The 19,174-nt window shown below is 32.5% G+C and overlaps 1 protein-coding gene across 1 annotated transcript; it reads left to right on the plus strand.

Moving 5' to 3' along the window:
- The first annotated feature begins 15,155 nt into the window (after positions 1 to 15,155).
- LOC125859486 (protein yippee-like) lies at positions 15,156 to 18,346 on the plus strand. Its single transcript, XM_049539257.1, has 5 exons — positions 15,156 to 15,390; positions 16,305 to 16,348; positions 17,692 to 17,800; positions 17,890 to 17,945; positions 18,033 to 18,346. The coding sequence occupies exons 1-5, from the start codon at positions 15,295 to 15,297 to the stop codon at positions 18,115 to 18,117; spliced, it is 390 nt and encodes a 129-aa protein (XP_049395214.1). The 5' UTR covers positions 15,156 to 15,294; the 3' UTR covers positions 18,118 to 18,346.
- The last annotated feature ends 828 nt before the right edge of the window (positions 18,347 to 19,174 follow it).

The following is a 19,174-nucleotide window of genomic DNA, read 5'->3' on the forward strand; positions in this document are numbered from 1 at the left end:
ATTTCTCTATTTTCTATAAGTGTAGGTTCCGGCAAGTGATCACTCCTAGCTAGTTTGAAGTGTTGGATTGCTTTGCTCCAAGACTTGGTATGTCCTCATGGATTCGAGGATAAGACTTTTAAGTCCTTTTGTTCATGTAATAGACTCAATAGACTTCTTTTGATTGTAAAGGGCCGTGTCCCTACTTATGTTTTGTGACTGTGTCTAAGATGGCCATGTGAGACTTAGACTTCCGCTGTGTGTTTTTAAAGTTGTTTTAATGAAGTTCAAATGTGTGGATGTAAATAAGTTTTTTTTTTATTCCGCACTATTTTCATTATTGAATACAATGAATGACTATGTGGCTCGTATAAGGCCCCTTCTGGATAAGTAGGTTTCCCCTTGGACTTTCCGTAGTGAACATATGTCGAATATACTCGGTCAATCGGTAGANCTATGTGGCTCGTATAAGGCCCCTTCGGGGTCGAATACGTCATGTTACGACTAGGGGGTACTCTCGGGTCGTGACAGGGAATGCCCAAACCAGTACTGTACTAGACACTTAATTTCGTATTTATCTAAACTAGAAGGGCAAGGTCCGTGCTTAGCACGGGCCCAACATTGACCTGAAAATAACATCAATTTTAACCCAAAAAAATGACGATGGAGAAAAAAATTATTGGTACACCAGTACTTTTCCATGTAGATCAAATAGTTGGCGAGGCAAATAAAGCTTTTATATATGTAATAGTTGTTGGTAATATTCTAAAAGGCTCGTCTAGAAATAGGTATGCGATAGTGCTTCGGTCTTCATATAATCGACATTGTAGATGAGAATCTTGAAGAACACTTGCAAAAAAGGGAATAGAATAAACGACTTGCAATCTTATCTTGGATAAAAATTCAAATATACATATCCAATTTAATTAGATGTAATGTAGCAAGAAATGATCAAACATAGCTTGATGTGTAAATTTTCTGGACATGCTTAGAAGTGAAAACGTCTACTGCCAAAATATTCAAGAACCTTCACCAAATGGAATACAAGTCATATTTGAAGGAAAAAAAGAATGAAGAAAATTGACGCATTTAGATTAACAAATAAACAATCTAACTTCAACGTTTCTCATGGTTTCTATTTCCTCACCAACCATGAAACATAAGAGTTAGAATTCTCGTTCTGCCTTTGCTACAGTGAATCTTCTCAATGAATTTAGCAATTACAGCTTTCATTAAATATGCACTTATGCACAGAGAAGAATCCTGAAAGAAATGTATAAAATTTTCAAAAGCAATATTCAAGAATGTGGGACCCTCGGCAGCCTAAATCTCGCTAACCTTCACTATCATACAAGGCTCCAAGATCGAAGTGTCTTGTGCACCAAACTTGTCCTGAAAGTGCAATGTATTAAAAATGTTGTTATGAAATAAGCTCTGCCATCTTTTCTCCTCAATTGAGTAGATAAACCAAGCCAAAGGTTAATTTAGCAACTAATACCACACTCAATCTATGTTACAGCTCACACTGAAGTGATTCACTTTCTCCATTTAAGAATTGATACAGTAATAGAAAACTAATTTCAGCTTCTCATCTTAATTTCTTTAGGGCTTGTTTGGAAGGGCAACCTGGTAATTGGGTTTGGTATAATTACACTTTCTGTCCTGTTTGGTTGGACATGTAATTACTTGGTCAGCAGGTAATTAATATAATTGGCAAGTGGTAATTACACTCTCCAATTCACATGGAGAGGCTGCGAATTGCTGGTAATTACAAATTTCTTCTTTTTATTTTAATTTTAAATTTTTTGTTTTAATTTTTTTATTTCTATTATTTTAAGTTCATTTTTTTATTGTTATTCTAAAAATTTCTAAAAGTTTATTTTTTATTTTTTATTATTATATTTCATTTTCTTCTCATTCTCAGCCTTACTTCACGTGATTCTATGCAATTTTTTCGTATTATCTATTTCTTTATTCCATGCTTATTTTCTCATTAGCATAATTTTATTAGTATTCTAATTTTTAAATTAAAATAGAATTTATTGTTAAGTAATGTTATAGAATTACGTTTTCTTTTTAAAAAAATAAAAAAAAATCATATTTATGTATGCTATGTTGAAATTTGCGATAAGAGTATTATGTTAAATTTTTCGTTTTGAATTTATAATTTATGTTATATTTCAATTTCATTTGTTTTAGTAATATTGAATTCACATTGCTAGAGGCGGATCTAGGATTTGGAGGTCGTGGGTGCCACTTGAACGATGTGGGTTACAATTCGGGTTATTAATCTTTTTTTATTTTTATAAACAAATCGATCAAATATGCATGTTATATTTTTTTTTAGATATTTTGAGATTAGAGATAACTAAACAATTCAATTTTTATTTACTTTTTGGAATTAGATGTCTTATTCGCTGAAACTTTGAGGAAAAAAAAGGATTNGAACGATGTGGGTTACAATTCGGGTTATTAATCTTTTTTAATTTTTATAAACAAATCGATCAAATATGCATGTTATATTTTTTTTTTTAGATATTTTGAGATTAGAGATAACTAAAATTCAATTTTTATTTACTTTTTGGAATTAGATGTCTTATTCGCTGAAACTTTGAGGAGAAAAAAAGATTTTTCACATTAAAATTTGAGCTTGTATAAAAAATCTAATAGTATGGACTTAATATATTCATATTTTATTGACTTTATGTGTTGTTGGAGATATGTAGTAGGGAAAAAATAAAAAATATAGTTTCAGCCTAGTCATCTTACTTAGCAAGAACGTCAGTGAAGATCGAAAGAATCTTTAAATTAAAAAAAAAAAAAATCTAATAATAATATTCATCATTTTTAAAACTTATATTTTTTAAAAACTAACTATTTAAATATATTCTTAATAATATTTATTTGACGTTCATAATTCAGTAGTCATTAATTGATAAAGAATAAACACGTAACACTCATATCAAGAGATTAATAATTAGTGAAAGAGAAAGTAAAAAAATAAATAAAAATTAATTGTGAAAAGGAGTCAATTTGAATTAATAAAGAATAGTAAATAAATAATAATGAATGGAGAAAAAAAAATTAAAGCCCTTTACACATTAATGAAAAAGACAAAAAAATAAAAAAAAATAAAAAAAGAAAAAAGGAGCAAACAAAAAGAATAGGTGCTTGCAGCGAGGATTGAACCCGCATTGCCTGTGTGGCAAGCGGCCTCCTTCAGCAATTGAACTGTTCAACATTTCAATCTTTGGGTGGCAAAGTTAATATATATTTAATTATTATATATATATATATATAGGTATATATACAACGTTTTTTCCGAGATCACTGGGTGCCGTGGCACCCCCACCTTTCCACGTAGATCCGCCCCTGCACATTGCAAGTCATTTTTTAATTAGACTTTATAGATTATCTTTTTGTCAAACATTTTAATAATTTATGACATTTATTTATATATTAATCTTTTTATCAAACATGCATTTCATGATGTTCGTAGAAACTTCATACTTTTAGTTTTTATGATCAATTCAATTTAAATATATTAATTTGAAAAAATATAAATCAATTATTTTTCATAATATTAGTTAAGAAAATATTTTTATTAATTAATATATTTTCTAAAAATAATATATATCTTAAATATTTAATTTAATTACATTTATAAAGTTTCTTATTTGTCTAGTATAAATTTTAAATAATTAATTTTTATTTTTAAAATTTAATATAACTTAATGATTGCAATTGTGCATCCAAACAGAACATGTGTAATTACACTGTGACATCCAAACAGGACATGTGTAATTACACTGAGGCAAACAAACAGGTCAGAATAATCACTAGACTGTGTAATTACTAGGCTGGTAATTACTACCCTAGTAATTACACCAGTTCCAATTTCCAGGTAGCTTTGCAAACAGGCCCTTAGTAAAGAAAACAAACACTAAAAGAGTTCACAAATCACAGTTATAAGGATTTTTCCAATTCCTTGCATGATAATTCTACTACTACTGTTCATATTTTTTCATTTCTATTTGTTGTTATGAAAATAATTGGTTATTAAAATGATCAAAGGCCAATGGGTGAGAGAAATTAGGAGGTATAATACCTTACGACCGCTACAAAGAAACCAAAAACAATTGACTTTTTCATTCTGAAATTACCCAACATATGAAATATTTAAAATGAAATCAACTGAAAAAAGGGAATTTGTTTATTACAAACACACAACAATGAAGGAGAACTCACGCAGAAACACTGAATATAGTCTAACATCAATACACCTCAAAGTCACTCTTCTGAGCATTGAGAACTTCAATAGCTTCCACATCAAACAAATCAATGCCACACCCAGTATGAAATAACTTAATTTTATACCATTCGCGAAGTTGAATCATCACCCCCATATACCATGCCTTTTCCCTCTCTAATGCCTCGTCGGTCATCACAAAATCACTTTTAGACTTCTTTTTTTGTACTTGTGAATCAGAACAATGTCATTCCGAATCAATTAATGGAAAGAGGAAAATTCTTTCAAGAGTGTATGTATTCATATATGTAAATATATAGTGAAGTTAGTTTAATAACAGTGAATATTTACTTAAATAAAGGTCGATTCAACAAACTTAACTCAAAGTGGCATATCCACTTCGTTTTGAATTTTGAGCGTTAAGGTGACAAAAAAAGATGGAAAATCTGCATATCTATCTTTGTTACTCCCACCTTCCTAGTTCCTAATAATTGGTCCTTCATTGTAACACCTCGCTCTTTGAAAGAACTAGAATTAGAATAATAACCTAAATTTGATTTAATGAATTTAACGAATAGATTCTAAAGAAACTATTTTTGGAAAGATCAAATTTGGAAATTTTGGCAAGTTATGCTAAGTATGAGGTTTGGGCCAACTTCAAAAAACCATAACTCTTATTACAAAATAAGTTAGGTGGGATACAAGGTATCAAATGAAAGGTCTTGGAATTATCTTTCCAACGCTGCTGAGTTTGCTAATTTTTGAGCTCGTATGAGGGAGATATGCACATTTGAAGTTGGACTGTCCATTTAAGGAAAGTTACCCGGATTTAAGAAGGGTATTTTGGTTTTTTCCTTACTCTATCAGATTTTATTCATTTTTAGTAATTTATTAGGGTTCTAAACTTAATTGGTTCAGTTTACGCAATTACAATTCATGCTAGGGTTTTTAGAAAAGAGTTCAAGAGGAGAAGAGAGGAGAAAGGTCAAGATTTCGTCGAGTTCTTGAGATTTGGTTGCGGATTTCGGCAAAGGTTTAATCCCTAAGATGTATGTGAGACTTTCATAGCGTTGGGTTCGTTCACCCACATGCCAATCATGTTTATTTCAGCGAAATTTGTTCTAGAAAGTTGAAAGTTTGATGATCTTGAATTGTGTTCTTGAAATTGGTTTTCGTTCTTGAGTTAGGATGGGATTGATGAGTTTTTTGAGATAATCGTATCGATTTTTAAAGTTGTTTTGGGTAGATTCTTGTGTACATGTTTTGGGTATCTTAATCTAAAGAGAAATTGAGAAAAAGAATCAAATTTAATCGAATTAAGATCATAAAATGAGTTGAAAAATTCGTCGAAACCACCTGGGGAGGGGTTGGCGCAGCGCACTCCCAGATGTGCCAGAGGGGCTGGGGCAGGGCACCCGCAGTGAGCCAGAATTGAGTCCCAAAACTTCGGGGATGACGCCCCACGCCAGCAATGCGCCTAGGACGTCTGCTCCCACATGTTTTTCGTCGTTTAGCCCGTCAAAGTTCTCTTAAAGTGTCCTATCACTTCCCATCAATTCTAACTACTATAAACGACTTCTAAACGTCTAGAAATTATCCATAAACATGAATCATAACCTTGAATCCATAAATTCAAATTCAAGGAAAGTTAAGAGCCAAGTCTAGAGAGTTTTTAGTATCTTTTCAAAAGTCTTTTACAAATGTTTTAAACTTGTTTTAAAGACTTGAGCATTGAGTTGAGTAAGAGTAAGAGTGAAGTTCATTTCTTCAAAAGATTATATGGGAACTAAGTATTCCCAAAGAGTAAATGTTTTCACCTTTAAACAAGAGAGGAAACATCAATTTCCAAGAGAGCTTTTGAGCTAGTTTTTGAGTAATAATCTCAAACCACAGAAAGAATTATGTTTTTAAACGTATGAGCTAGTTACATTTTGGAAGTAGTATTGAGCACCGATTTGGGGACGAGTTGAGTTCAGATAATTCAAAGTCTCCATAAACCGTGAAGCCAACATGGGTAGAAAATGGTAATACTTTTTATATGATTTCTTAATGCTTTTAGCATAGACTAGTGGATCCACTTAGTGAGTAGGTTCTATACCCCGGCAAAGTATAGGACGGCCCTGGCAGCGTGCAACAAGATGTTGTATCATCACATAACTCATAGTGATGGTTGTCGGTTAGAGAATCTCCCACAGAGTTACTTGTATTTTCATATACAAAATTAAGTTACTATTGTGCTTTCTAAATACACTGAATTGTTATTTACATGTTTTAAAGCTTTTCTTTATACTGCATTCTTATTACTGCTTTATATTGAAATAAGTTGAGTTAAGACAAGGTAAGTTTCTTTAGTTCTATTCAAGCTTATGTATTATTTTAGAATTCCCTTCGCATGCTCATATATTCAATGTACTGATGCCATTTGGCATGCATCATTTTATGATGCATATATAGGTAATCAGGATTAGCATACAACGCTTCGTTGATCCAATTAAGCTTTAGAGTTGTTGGTGAGCCTCCTTGCTTCCGGAGGATCCCCTTTTAGTTGCTTTATTATTCTAGTTTATTAGGATGTCGTGGGTCTTGTCCTGACGTCCATCTATGTTATTATAGGCTTCATAGACAGTTAGTTATTAGTTCATTAGTCTTGTTAATTCAGTTGTGTTGATTATAAGACTTGATTTGCCTTGTTGGCTAGTTGAATGTTTTTTTATAACATTCTAGTTTATTGAACTTATCTTTGTTGAGTAAAGTCTTCCACCGAGTAGTAAGCCATGTCAAAGGTTCGCTTGGGGCCAACAATGGTTCTCGAGTGCCAGTCCCGCCCAGTGTGTAGGCTTGAAGCGTGACATTCATACCAAGTGAAGTTGTAGTTATTGAGAATCCAAAAAGACTATTATTTTCCAGCAACATCAAAATAAGGAAGATACTTCCTCAATTAGACAATATTCAAACATCCAGGACTGTAAGGGTAGAAGTGGAGTTAGGGGATAACAAATTTTTGAAAGTTGCGACATAATTCACATAAACCTATTTTTCTCTCATTGTTTGCTATTTATCAACCTAAATTTTAAATGTAGCCACTTAATCCGATGTTGATCTCGAGCACCAAGAAAGATTGTCCATTCACAACAATCTCAATAAGAATACTACAATGCTGACGTTTACAAATTTTATTCACAAATTTTCAATCTAATATAGATGAAAAAGAACTTTAGAGCAAAAATAAAATGTGAGAATGAACCTACAACAATTGTATGTGTTAAATACATATATGATCAACAAAATTCAACAATAACACGTGATTGACACGGAAAACTACAACACTATCTGATGCATTATCAGCTAATCAAGTTATGCATATTTTGATGGCAAAACATAAAATCATATTTTCAACTAAATGATAAAAAATGACAATCGTAAGAGTGACATTTCTAGTGAGTTTTACGGGAGAAATACATAGGAAATTAATCCAATAGAGAATGAGACATTGCTTACTTATCTACCAGCAGACAAAACGGAATAGAAAGATTATTAATTAATTTATATATATTCTTTCCTAATTAACATGTGAATAAGAGGATGTCATTTAAGGCAGATCGAAAAGGTCAATAACTATAAAACTATAAAAAAAAATTAGAGAACAAAACTTATTCCGACCAAACTTAACTGCATAATAATGCTTGTCTTCCAAGAATAGATGCATGTCTACTTGTAAGTTAAATAAATCTATTCGGGAATCATTTGCATTGAAAAAAATTAAAGGATCACTAAACGACTCACATTTTACAGCTTTTTTATTGGTGTCGGTGATTCAACTGACAGCCCGACGCTTGAAGATTTAGTTTCAATAATTGATGGTTTTATCTCCACCTTGCTTGTGTTGAGTGACTTCAGCTTTTTAGCGTTCCTCGCGTTAATGCTACGCTGAAAAACCTGTTCTAATTTTGTGTAGGATAGAACTGTTGTAATTTTTTTAGTGACGCTAGAGCTTATCTAGGAAGACTTCCTCAGATGAATGTGGAATAGTCTATTTGACAATATCTGTTAGACATGGTCAATACGTAGGAGTTGGTGCTGAAAATAAAAGTAGACATTTGTAAAATTTAAAATATCTGATGAGAAAAAGCTAATGTGAAATAAGGAAATATAATTAGTCTGTACACGTATAAAAATTTAAATTTTAGGCAACTAATAGTTCGTAGGGGTAGTGCACCAATTTCTGCAACATAATCAGAAGTCATATGAAAAATATAGTAAAAAATTGTGATAGATAGCTTGATCGACGATAACAGGGTTCCTCAAGCTTGTCGGTTAGTTTGACATGTTCAACTATAATTTCTCTGTCAAGTATCCAATAAAATCTATGTGTTAATCTTTTGATTGAAGTTGGTGAAACTTTTACTCTTGCAGCTGAGATCAGATATGTCTTAAAGAGTGTAAGCTTGTTTTCATAACGCCCAATATCATCACCATACAAAACTGCCTAATTTGTTGCTCATGTAAAGTTTAATAGCTTTTTGAGCTATAGGCAAGTAATATAATTATGTGAAGAAAAAAATTAGATGATTTTACTATAGGTAAAAGTACCTCTTCGTCTTCTAAAATAAAAATACGAAATCTGATTTTCTTCTCCAGACTTTCTCGCTCTCGACTTATGTCCACAATTTGGACTCTGCAAGTCCAATCAAGAGTGTTAATCGTTATTCCGTCGATATTAAATCTTAGTACCATGCGTCCACCAAGATATCTTGACAATAATATGGGCATGAAGAGTTGAAGAACCACACCAATTAGAGTTCTCTTCAATTTGTGACATCTAATTAAACTAAGACGCACATTCTTTTGTTAATGTCTAAGTTCTTACAATGTTTTTACTTCTTACGCAATCAAAAACAAAGTGTTGTATATATATATATATTCTAAACATACATCAAATCCTTTTGTCAATGTCTAAGGTCTCGATCGATAATGGCAATGTATGCATACAACACAATTATACTTGAATAGTTACTGCAAGAAGGGAAAAGGGGCATCTGGTCATAGACAAAGTTAGAGTGAATTGACTATGCAAAGTGTATTAAGCATTTTTGTGAGGAAAATCATAACGCATTTACTTGAAATTGAAAAGGACGGCATCTCAAAAGAAGGAAAAGGAGAGCACAAAAAAGGTGACAGACAAACAGTGAAGAGAAATTCTTAATCAATACATGCAACATAATTGTAACCCACATACCAATATGGAGTTGGATTGCAAAAAGTTTTACCCACAAAAAGGTGATTAACAACAAAAGAGGGACAGTAAGTTGCGAAAGATTTCACCAACAAATAGGAAAAAAGAAAGGACAAACTTTTAAACAGAGAAGATCAAAATTTCCCAAGTGCAATAAACATAAATTTTGATTAGAAATTTTTATTGAAGGAGAAAAAGTTATTGTAGGTATAGTATCAAACACTCTCGATACTGTAGAGGCAAAGGAAAGTACTGACATGTAACTCAAACTGAGAAATAAAGAAGGAGAAAAGAAGAATTTAATTTGAGCAATGATGAAACCTATAAAACCAAAGCACACTCAGAACTTTGAACACACGATTGAATGAAAAATGAGTAGAAGCTGAGAACTTGGTTAAAAGTTCTTGAATATCCACATGCAAATAGTATACATTCAAATTAAAAATTTATTGCATCTATATTTGTTAGATACAAATTACAGGATATGTCTCTGTTATTCTATAAAATCGAACCAATTTATTGCATCTATTTATTTCTTATTTCTATATATATGCATTCAGATCAGTGGGAAAAAAAAAGGAAGAAGGGAGAAGAACTTACCAAAAAAACAAAAATCTAACCACAATAAAAACATAAAAACTATGAAAGTAACAACAGGAAAAAGAAGAAAAAGAGATCGGAAAGAAGGCAAAAAATCCACCAGTTTCACATAGATGGAGCCGCAAGAGGCTGAGATGCAGATTCTTGAGAGTTGAGTGAAGAGCTTGTTGAGAAAGGGTTTAGATGATATTGTGAGAAAAGAAATTACTCTTCTGCTTGTTGCTTTGATGGAATGGGAATAGAAAAGCAGTGGAAGTTCTACAGTCATTTGGAGAGACACGTGCATTACAATAAAGTAAATTTATGATGACTGAATTACCTTTGTTTGTCCCACTATATCTCCAGCATAAAGTACAAGTTTTATTAGTCGTGTTCGTCCTTTTGGTTATTCGCTTATAAACAAGAGAATATTCGTCCCTAACAAAAAAAGAATAAGAAGATCAAAGCGCACTGAGCTGACTTCATAATTGACCAATTTTTCTGACATCTTTGAATATTTTCAAGTAAATTTTCACACCATATGTTGAACTAGCGTTCCACATCAAGAACTTTATTATGTCTATACAAAAAAAAAGACTTACATAATTGATATCGTCACAAAATAAAAGGTTTGACTTCTCGAAATACTTTATATTTTCACTTTAGCCGTTCAGTGCATGCTTGATGCTTCAGAGAATTGTAAGTTGTTTATATCATAATAACTCTTTTTATTTAATAAAAATGGTCAATGACCATAATTTTTTTTAAATCAGAAAAAGAGATACTACATAATAAAAATGAGAAGATAAGAAATAATTTTAATTGTATCAGAGTATATCTCATAGAATCGAACAATAATAGGGAATGTTGGTGTAATATGTTGAAGATGAAGGAAGCTAATGATTGGAACATGTCAAAGGAACAAGTTTAAGGAAGCAGACTAACGCGTTTACTGCTGTAGAGTTAGAGTCACACTAGGACTAGACTAATAAATCCTAACTTATGTATGACTAAGCTGATGTATTGTGTATGGGGCTAAAGTCGACTAGGATAAGGTGTTTTAGTTATAGTAGTAATATTATTAATGTAAATAATATATTTGTATTGTAGTAGGACTACTAGTGTAGGACTTTTCTCCTATATTAGGAGCATGTACTCAACAATTTTAATTATCAATACAATCCTTGATTTCTCTATGCTTTACGTGAGAATTCTACATAGTATCAGAGCATTAAAATATTTTGCTCTTTAACGTGTTAGATCCAAAAAGTAGAATAACCACAATATCGAATTGCAATGGCCTCTTCTACCAACACCCTATCAACCTCCTCACTTCACCATCTTATTGCGTCTTGTTCCATTAAACTCAAGCCAACAAATTATCTTATATGGAGAACACAAATGTCTCAGTTGATTCAAGTGATAAGATTAACCTATCTCATCACAAAGAATGAACCAACAAAAAGTACCTGTTCCATTGGACATACTATTGATAAAGTTGTAGCGGTTGAGAAGGATGCAAAAGACAACAACAATATTGATGATTGGGAAGAGAAGGATGTGTTGCTAAAAAGTTGGATCTCAGACTCCTTAACAAAAGAAAGCATGTACCTGATTGTAGGTTGCTCAACTGCCAAGGAGATGTGAGAATGCTCGGAAAAATCTTATCTTGAAGCAACAAAAGATAAGGAGTTCCAGCTCAAACAACAACTGCAAAGTGTTAGGTTAGGAACCAAAAAGATTTGATTAATATATTAAGGAATTCAAAGGCATATGTGATGGCCTTACAACCATTCACAAGCCTATGTATGAATTAAGATAAAAAAAAAGTAACTAATTTTGCTAGAAGTTTAGGTCTCAAGTACAAGACCTTCAAGACTTTCATGCTAGGTAAGACACCATATCTCACTCTTAATCAATTTGTTAATGCTCTCAGGGATTTTGATATGAGGTGGATGAAAAAGAAGTGCCACAACAAAATCATAACGTGGCATTCTCTGCCCAAAGGGGCAGGGGGAAGAGGAAGCTACTCTCAAAGAAGAGGAAATAATAACTTCAATTTCAGAGGAAGAAGCTTTAAGCCTGCTAGACAAGGAACAAGTTCTTATAACAAATATGGACCAAGTTCTCATAACAGTCCTTCAAGTGAAAGTCAAGAGAGGAACAATATTGACAAGTGCAAAATTTGTGGTAGGAATAACCATACTACTCTTAAGTGTTTCTATATGTGGGACTACTCTTACCAAGCTGCAGATAAGCTACCACAAGCATTAACTGCTATTAGTCTACAAAACACTACCAATGACACCTTGTATGTGGACTCAAGAGCAAGTAGTCATATGACATATAACTCAAGTATTCTAACTGGTCTTAAACACTACAATGGACCAGATAAAATCATTATTGGGAATGGATCAAAGTTAGACATAACACATGTTGAGAACATATCAAGATCATGCCTAAAGTTAAGAGAAGTTCTTGTAGTTCCTAAGATAAATAAAAATCTACTATCAATTAGTAAACTTGGAAAGGATAATTGTTGCACTTTTGAATTTGATGAAACTAACTTTGTGTAAAGGACAAGAAGACAAGGTCACTACTGGTCAAGGGATGGACTCTATGCTTTGGAAGATAACAGTCTCTTTGTTAAACTGTTGCACACGATGGGAACACATCAAATAACATGTGGCATATTAGATTAGGACAAGCTAGTTTGAAATCTTTAAAAGTTTTGAGTAGTAATAACTACATCAATGTTAGTAATTGAAATAAAATGTCTACTGTTTGTTCTAGTTGCCAGTTGGGCAAGAGTTGTAAACTTTCATTTGGTTTGAGAAATAAAATTGAGAAGGAACCTTTATCGAAAATTCATTATGACTTGTGGGGACCTGCTCTCGTTGAATCTTCTCAACATGTGAAATATTTTGTCGGTTTCATAGATGATCACATAAGATATAGATGGATTTATCCATCGAAAATGATATCTGAATATTTTGAAGTCTTTGTAAAATTCGAGAAAATGGTGAAAAATAATTTTCTAAAAGAATTAAGATATTTCAATGTGATGGAGGTGGTGAGTTTATCAAAATAGACTTCATCAAGTATTTGGAAGATTGTGGCATAATGAGACATATTTCATGTCCTAACACACCTGAACAAAATAGAGTTTCAGAAAGAAAACATAGGCATATTATGGAGTCTGTCTTAACTCTACTACTTCATGCTAACCTACCTTTGTTTCTATGAGTTAAGACTTCCCTCACTACAGCGTTCCTCATTATTAGATTGCCCTCCTCATTCCTAAAAATAATGACTCCATTTGCTACGTTGGTTGGAGAGCAACCTGGTTACAATAGCCTAAAAGTGTTTGGGTGTAGATGTTTTTCATATATCAAGGATAACAACAAATTCAGTCCAAAGACTTACCCTTGTGTATTCATAGGGTACAAAAACTTACACAAATGATATAAATGCTATCACCCCCTTACAAGGAGGTTGTATGTATCCAGACATGTGTTTGATAAAAACCCATTACCCTATGTGTCTCCAAATCAATCTTAGACTAACATTGATATCTCACCTCACCTATGCTACTTTTGTTGAATTTTGCTATAAATTGTAAGCACATGATAATCATAATTCATGGGAAGTACAGCTGATAGTACACAAGTTACTGGTGAAAATGCTACTACAATAACCCATATACTCCTTGATGATGAGAGTGTTATTGACTCCTCAGTTGAAGGATCAAATGATGACCATGAGAAATAGGTCAAAGTGATGATACACACAGAGGTAATGTAACCCAGATTGATAAGGCTCAAATTGCAGATTTAGGATCTGCTAGTGATAGTAGGGAACAAGTTGCACGTGCAGGTCTAGTCAATGGTGATTTATCAAATCCCACTTTCTTTGTGTCTAATTCACAAAGAATACATTTCGAAGTTGGCTTCTCCAAGTGGAATATGCTTAGTCATCATCAACATGAAGATACTACACTACAATCAACTACTTCAGTTGATGTACATCCTGCACCATAAGGGCATCATATGATCACCAGACATTAGGCAAAAGAAGGACACCTATCATGTGTTGCTCACAACAACAACAAGATCTTGAGGGAACCAAATGCACTAAGGAAATACTAAGCGAGAGAAAACTCTATATACAAATACATATATTTTCGTTCTATACACTTATAATTGTACAAATGCAGATCTTTCCCTACCAGTTCTCTTTTGCCTTTCTCTCTTTCTCGTTTTATACAAACACAAATTATACAAATTACAATGTATAATTTGTGTTGTATAAAACGAGAGAGCGATTTGATATACAAATGTTTTATTTCGATTCAATTGTATACAAATTCAAAATTTATGCAGATATACAAACACAATCATTAATACATATACATAGTAGTTACATATATATAATTATCTAACCAATATACATATACAATTGTTGCTCTTTCATACAAACAAGAAGCTCGCCTGTGATTTATACAAATTTGATGCTTCATAGCAAACTATGGAGCTCAAATAACAAAACTGTAGCTATAGAGCGATAATATGATTTTTATGTTTGTTAAATCTAAAATTTACTCTAAAAAATATCTTCCAAACGAAAAAGGGTTAAAAGTGTCCTTAAACTATGTGAAATGAACAAAAATATCTTCCATTTATGGTTTGGTCTAAAAATGTTTTGCAGTTAATACTTTGATCCAAACATATCTTTATTGTTACTTAATAGGTCAAAAACCCTTTTCAAATAATTATATTATTTATTTTCTTTTTAACTCATTCTTTTTCTAATAATATTTTTTAATTAACAAATATTAATCCTACTTCAATTCGGAAAAAAAAAGAAAATTCCTATCTTATTATAATTATTTTATCCTTATATAAATAAAAACTAATCGTGTATTTATTATGATCTTATAAATATGATATATATTATGACATATATTATCCGTTAAAAGAGATATAAAATTATTCTATTTTAATTAATAAAATGAGAGTAAGAAAAAAAAATATTTTCTATATTTTTATTAATGTGATTGTAAAAGAAAGAAAACAAGAATAAAGTTCTTTTAACAAAACATTACATTATTCAAAGAGTCCCCCACACATTGAATCCTTTCCCTTTCTTGACCTTACTTGCTATCTTCCAGCCGAAACAAAAACTATTACCCCTTTTTGGATAAGTCCTTTTCCATTTTCGTTCTTCAATTTTCTTGTGATCTCAAAAATCTTTGATGGGGAGATTATTTGTGTTGACTCTTGAAGGCAAGATCTACAGCTGCAAGCACTGTGGAACTCATCTTGCCCTTTCTGAAAACATTGTTTCCAAGGTTTTCCTCCATTTCTGTTTGATCATTCTGTTATTGTGATTTCTTGAAATTGAGATTTTTTTAATTTTGATTTTGATTTATTTAGTTGTAAAAATACAATCTTTGGCTTGATCGGTGGTTTCGGTTTAGTTTATAGAACTTGTTAGGGATTGTTGTTGGTCTTTTTAAGTAATTTTAGATGTATATAAAAATTGGCTACTTTAAATCAGCTATGTGAGTGAAGAAGGTCTCAGATTGAGTAATTTTGCCCTAAAGGAGATGTATTTTTTAGCATCAAAGAGCTGGGTTTTGTGGAGTTGCTGGTTTTGGAGTAAAAGGGATTGTATGAGCATTCTTTGTGAACTTTTAAAAAAATAGTAGTTATTATTGCTGATAACATACCATACAATATTCCTGCTTAATCCAGTTATGAATTAGAGGGGTTGTTTGTTGAGTCTGACACTTGGGAGTATACTTGATTGTCATTTTCCATTTGTTCCATGTCTGTGTGCTAGTGGCTTCAATATTTCAAACTATTATTGTTATGCCCAGTCCATTGATCAGATCTTGGGACTGATCTATTTTCTATATTTTGAACAATTTGGTGCTTGTTTGGTCACTTTATTTTGCTCAATTTCATTGTAATGTGCATTCATGACTTTCTTTATTATATAAGTTGACTTTGTAGGTCAGTCTGTCGTATGAAAAATTCCATATGACTTCTATAGCATAGAATCAGAGCACATTTTAAAGTGTTGGAGCTTTGAAACTACTGTTTCTTAGAACATTCAAATGCTTTTGTATGGAGTAAAATATTGATTCTGCATTTAATTATATTGAAGTTTAATGTTGTTTCATCCCCTAAATAATGTATGTAGTCATTCTGAGTTATGAAGTTATCTAACTCTATGTTTTCCTTCTGATCTTTCCTTCAGTCTTTCCACTGCAGACATGGGAAGGCTTATCTCTTCAGTAAAGTGTAAGTCTCTTTGATTCTGCACATTCAATCATCAGATATGTTTGTGACATTTTCACATGTCCAATCTTTAAACTTGCAGCATGAAAATCACAAGTGCAACTTACAACTTCTGTTGGTTTTATTCTTGTTAGAGTATGAATTACCATTTATTTCCTCTGATTGTTGTTAAGCTTTTCTTGGCATCGATGGGACATGAGTTATTTGTAGCTTGGTTAGATGAACAATGTATTACTACGGTCAAGCTTATCCATACCTCTGGTACAGAAAGATGAAAAAAGCTACCATATAAATCCTCTTATTTGACTTCCACCCCTTCTTTTATTGGTGTGGAGGACACTGTTAAACTAAAAAGTGAAAAAAGATGAAGTATTGAAGAATTCACGTTGGTAGTAGTTAGCCAAAATTTTCATGATTTGAAATGAAAAAAGATTTGTTTTTCAAAAGTTGAGTGCAACTGGAGTATGTGCAAATTATTTGGCTTTTACTCAATGTGGGTCAGATAGCTCTCAGGATCTTTGATTTTGTTATTAGCTCCGAGTCATTATTATTATGGAAGGTCACAACCAACCTAGAATATTTGAGAGCACATGAAAAGTTGTGTACAAGGCAGGGTATACCATGTAGGTTCAGTTTGTTAAAGGCATGGTACTGTATATTTATATCTTCGTACGTTTGTGTTATTGACATTGCCCTCAGGATCTTTGATTTTGTTATTAGCTCTGAGTCATTATTATTATGGAAGGTCATAACTCATAACCAACCTAGAATGTTTGAGTGCACATGAAAAGTTGAACAAGGTAGGCTATACCTTGTAGGTTTAGTTTGTTAGAGACATGGTACTTTATATGTATATCTTCCTACATTTGTGTCATTGACTATAAAATTAGCACCAGAATTTGATCTATTGGAATCACTATAGAACCTAGTGGGGATTTTACCAGACTATTATATCGTGTACTTTTGAGTGTATTTTGCAGGAGTACAAATATTAACACATCAATATATGGAATAAATTCTTACTTGACCTGGGTTATTTTCCACTTGGTAGCAACATTACAATAGTTACATGGCATTATTATATATTATGCTTAACTTGATTGCTTTCCTGTTCAAGAGTTCTGCTCTTCTCAAATCTCTTCATTTCATTTTATCATTTAGCAGAAACATACAAAATGATANTGGCATTATCATATATTATGCTTAGCTTGATTGCTTTCCTGTTCAAGAGTTCTGCTCTTCTCAAATCTCTTCATTTCATTTTATCATTTAGCAGAAACATACAAAATGATAATGCACTTTGTAGTTCTGTATATTCTATACGCCTTTTTTTTTTCTTTTGACAGGGTGAATGTCACTTCTGGCGAGATAGAAAATAGAATGATGATGACTGGTATGCACACTGTGGCAGACATTTTCTGCGTCTGTTGTGGGTCAATTGTTGGATGGAAATATGCGAGTATGGAGTGATAAAATGCTAGACAATGTCGTTTGGCAGTTGCTAGAAGTTTTAGTTGTTCCTAATATAGCAATTCTTTTTTCAGGAGACCGCCCATGAGAAGAGTCAAAAGTACAAAGAAGGAAAATCAGTGCTTGAGCGGTCAGTTGATTACTTCAGTTTTCTTTAGAATTGAGTTAGGAACATATCATAAGTCCTCACTGAGGTACTTTCTTTTATACTCAACAGGTTTAAGATTTGTGGCCCTGATGGAAGCCATTACTGGGATAGTCATGATACTCATGTTGCAGGAAGTGATGCTGATGGTGTTTGATCACCATCCAGAACAAAAATTCTATCCCAAAATGTACATTCTTTAACCCACCACCCCATTAGTTCTTTATGAACCATTGGATTCTTGAATAGCTTAAGCTACTACAACTTCTTTAAGCTTGTCCTCTATTGTGTAATGATAATATGGAAGCAGCCATGGGTTGTGGCAAACTAACATGACCATCTGCCTTTATTTGTTTGCAATGACAAGACATTACTAGTAGCAACCACTCTGCTTTCATTGCTTCGATCTTTCCGTAGTTGTTTGGTAGCTGGATAGAGTTATGCGGGTATTAGTTATGCAGGTATTACTTATGTAGGGTTTAGTTATGGAAGTATTACTTATGCGGGTATTAGTTATGCAGGTATTAGTCAAGCAAGTAGTCTGGACATGAATTTTTGAAATAAAACCAAGACTATAAATTGATTTGCCGTCTACTTTCCCCTTTTCATAACCATCCCATATCCTCCCTGAATGACTACATAGTTCTGGCAACAACAAAATCTTAAAAAATCGGCAGTGAGGAAACAGCTAATACACTACACCGCACCTTACCCCCATCATCACTCAAAACTTGGTAGAGTTCACAGCAGTAAAACAGGTCTGGTATGGTGTGGAGTTTTGTCCAAATGAAAACAGAATGATGTCCATAACTAGCTAACATTTTTGCCCGACAATCATGGCTTTGTTGTTTTATCAACAAAAATATGACAAGGAAAACTCTCCCTCAACAAAGTTCCAGTAGATAACAACTATTTGGCTACAATTAAGATTATTCAGCAGATGTGTAATGACCTATTCTGTCATTTTAGTTGTTTAGGGCTATAGTACCCTTGTGTAGATCTCCGTGGGTCAAGAGTTGGTAGAAATCTAGAAATGGAAAATCGAGTATGAAAATTTGCTAGTGTTTCAATATAGCGGACACTTTCTTTGTAATAACTAGATCACTATTTCAAACTCATTAACTTCTGTTGAGCAGTTCATATACCCAAAGAATCAAATTTATGGGGTTTCTAGGTTCTCCAAATTTATAATTAAGGCTAGGTTCATAATTCTA

This window comes from Solanum stenotomum, chromosome 3 (genome assembly GCF_019186545.1).
Source record: "Solanum stenotomum isolate F172 chromosome 3, ASM1918654v1, whole genome shotgun sequence".
Taxonomy (NCBI): Eukaryota; Viridiplantae; Streptophyta; class Magnoliopsida; order Solanales; family Solanaceae; genus Solanum; species Solanum stenotomum.

Bases quoted from the DNA above. Each gene is read 5' to 3' on its own strand.
- LOC125859486 (XM_049539257.1), top strand. From the start codon at position 15,295: ATGGGGAGATTATTTGTGTTGACTCTTGAAGGCAAGATCTACAGCTGC. The intron at 16,349-17,691 runs GTAAGTCTCTTT...TTCTTTTGACAG, and splicing joins GCTTATCTCTTCAGTAAAGT to GGTGAATGTCACTTCTGGCG. The intron at 17,946-18,032 runs GTCAGTTGATTA...TATACTCAACAG, and splicing joins GGAAAATCAGTGCTTGAGCG to GTTTAAGATTTGTGGCCCTG.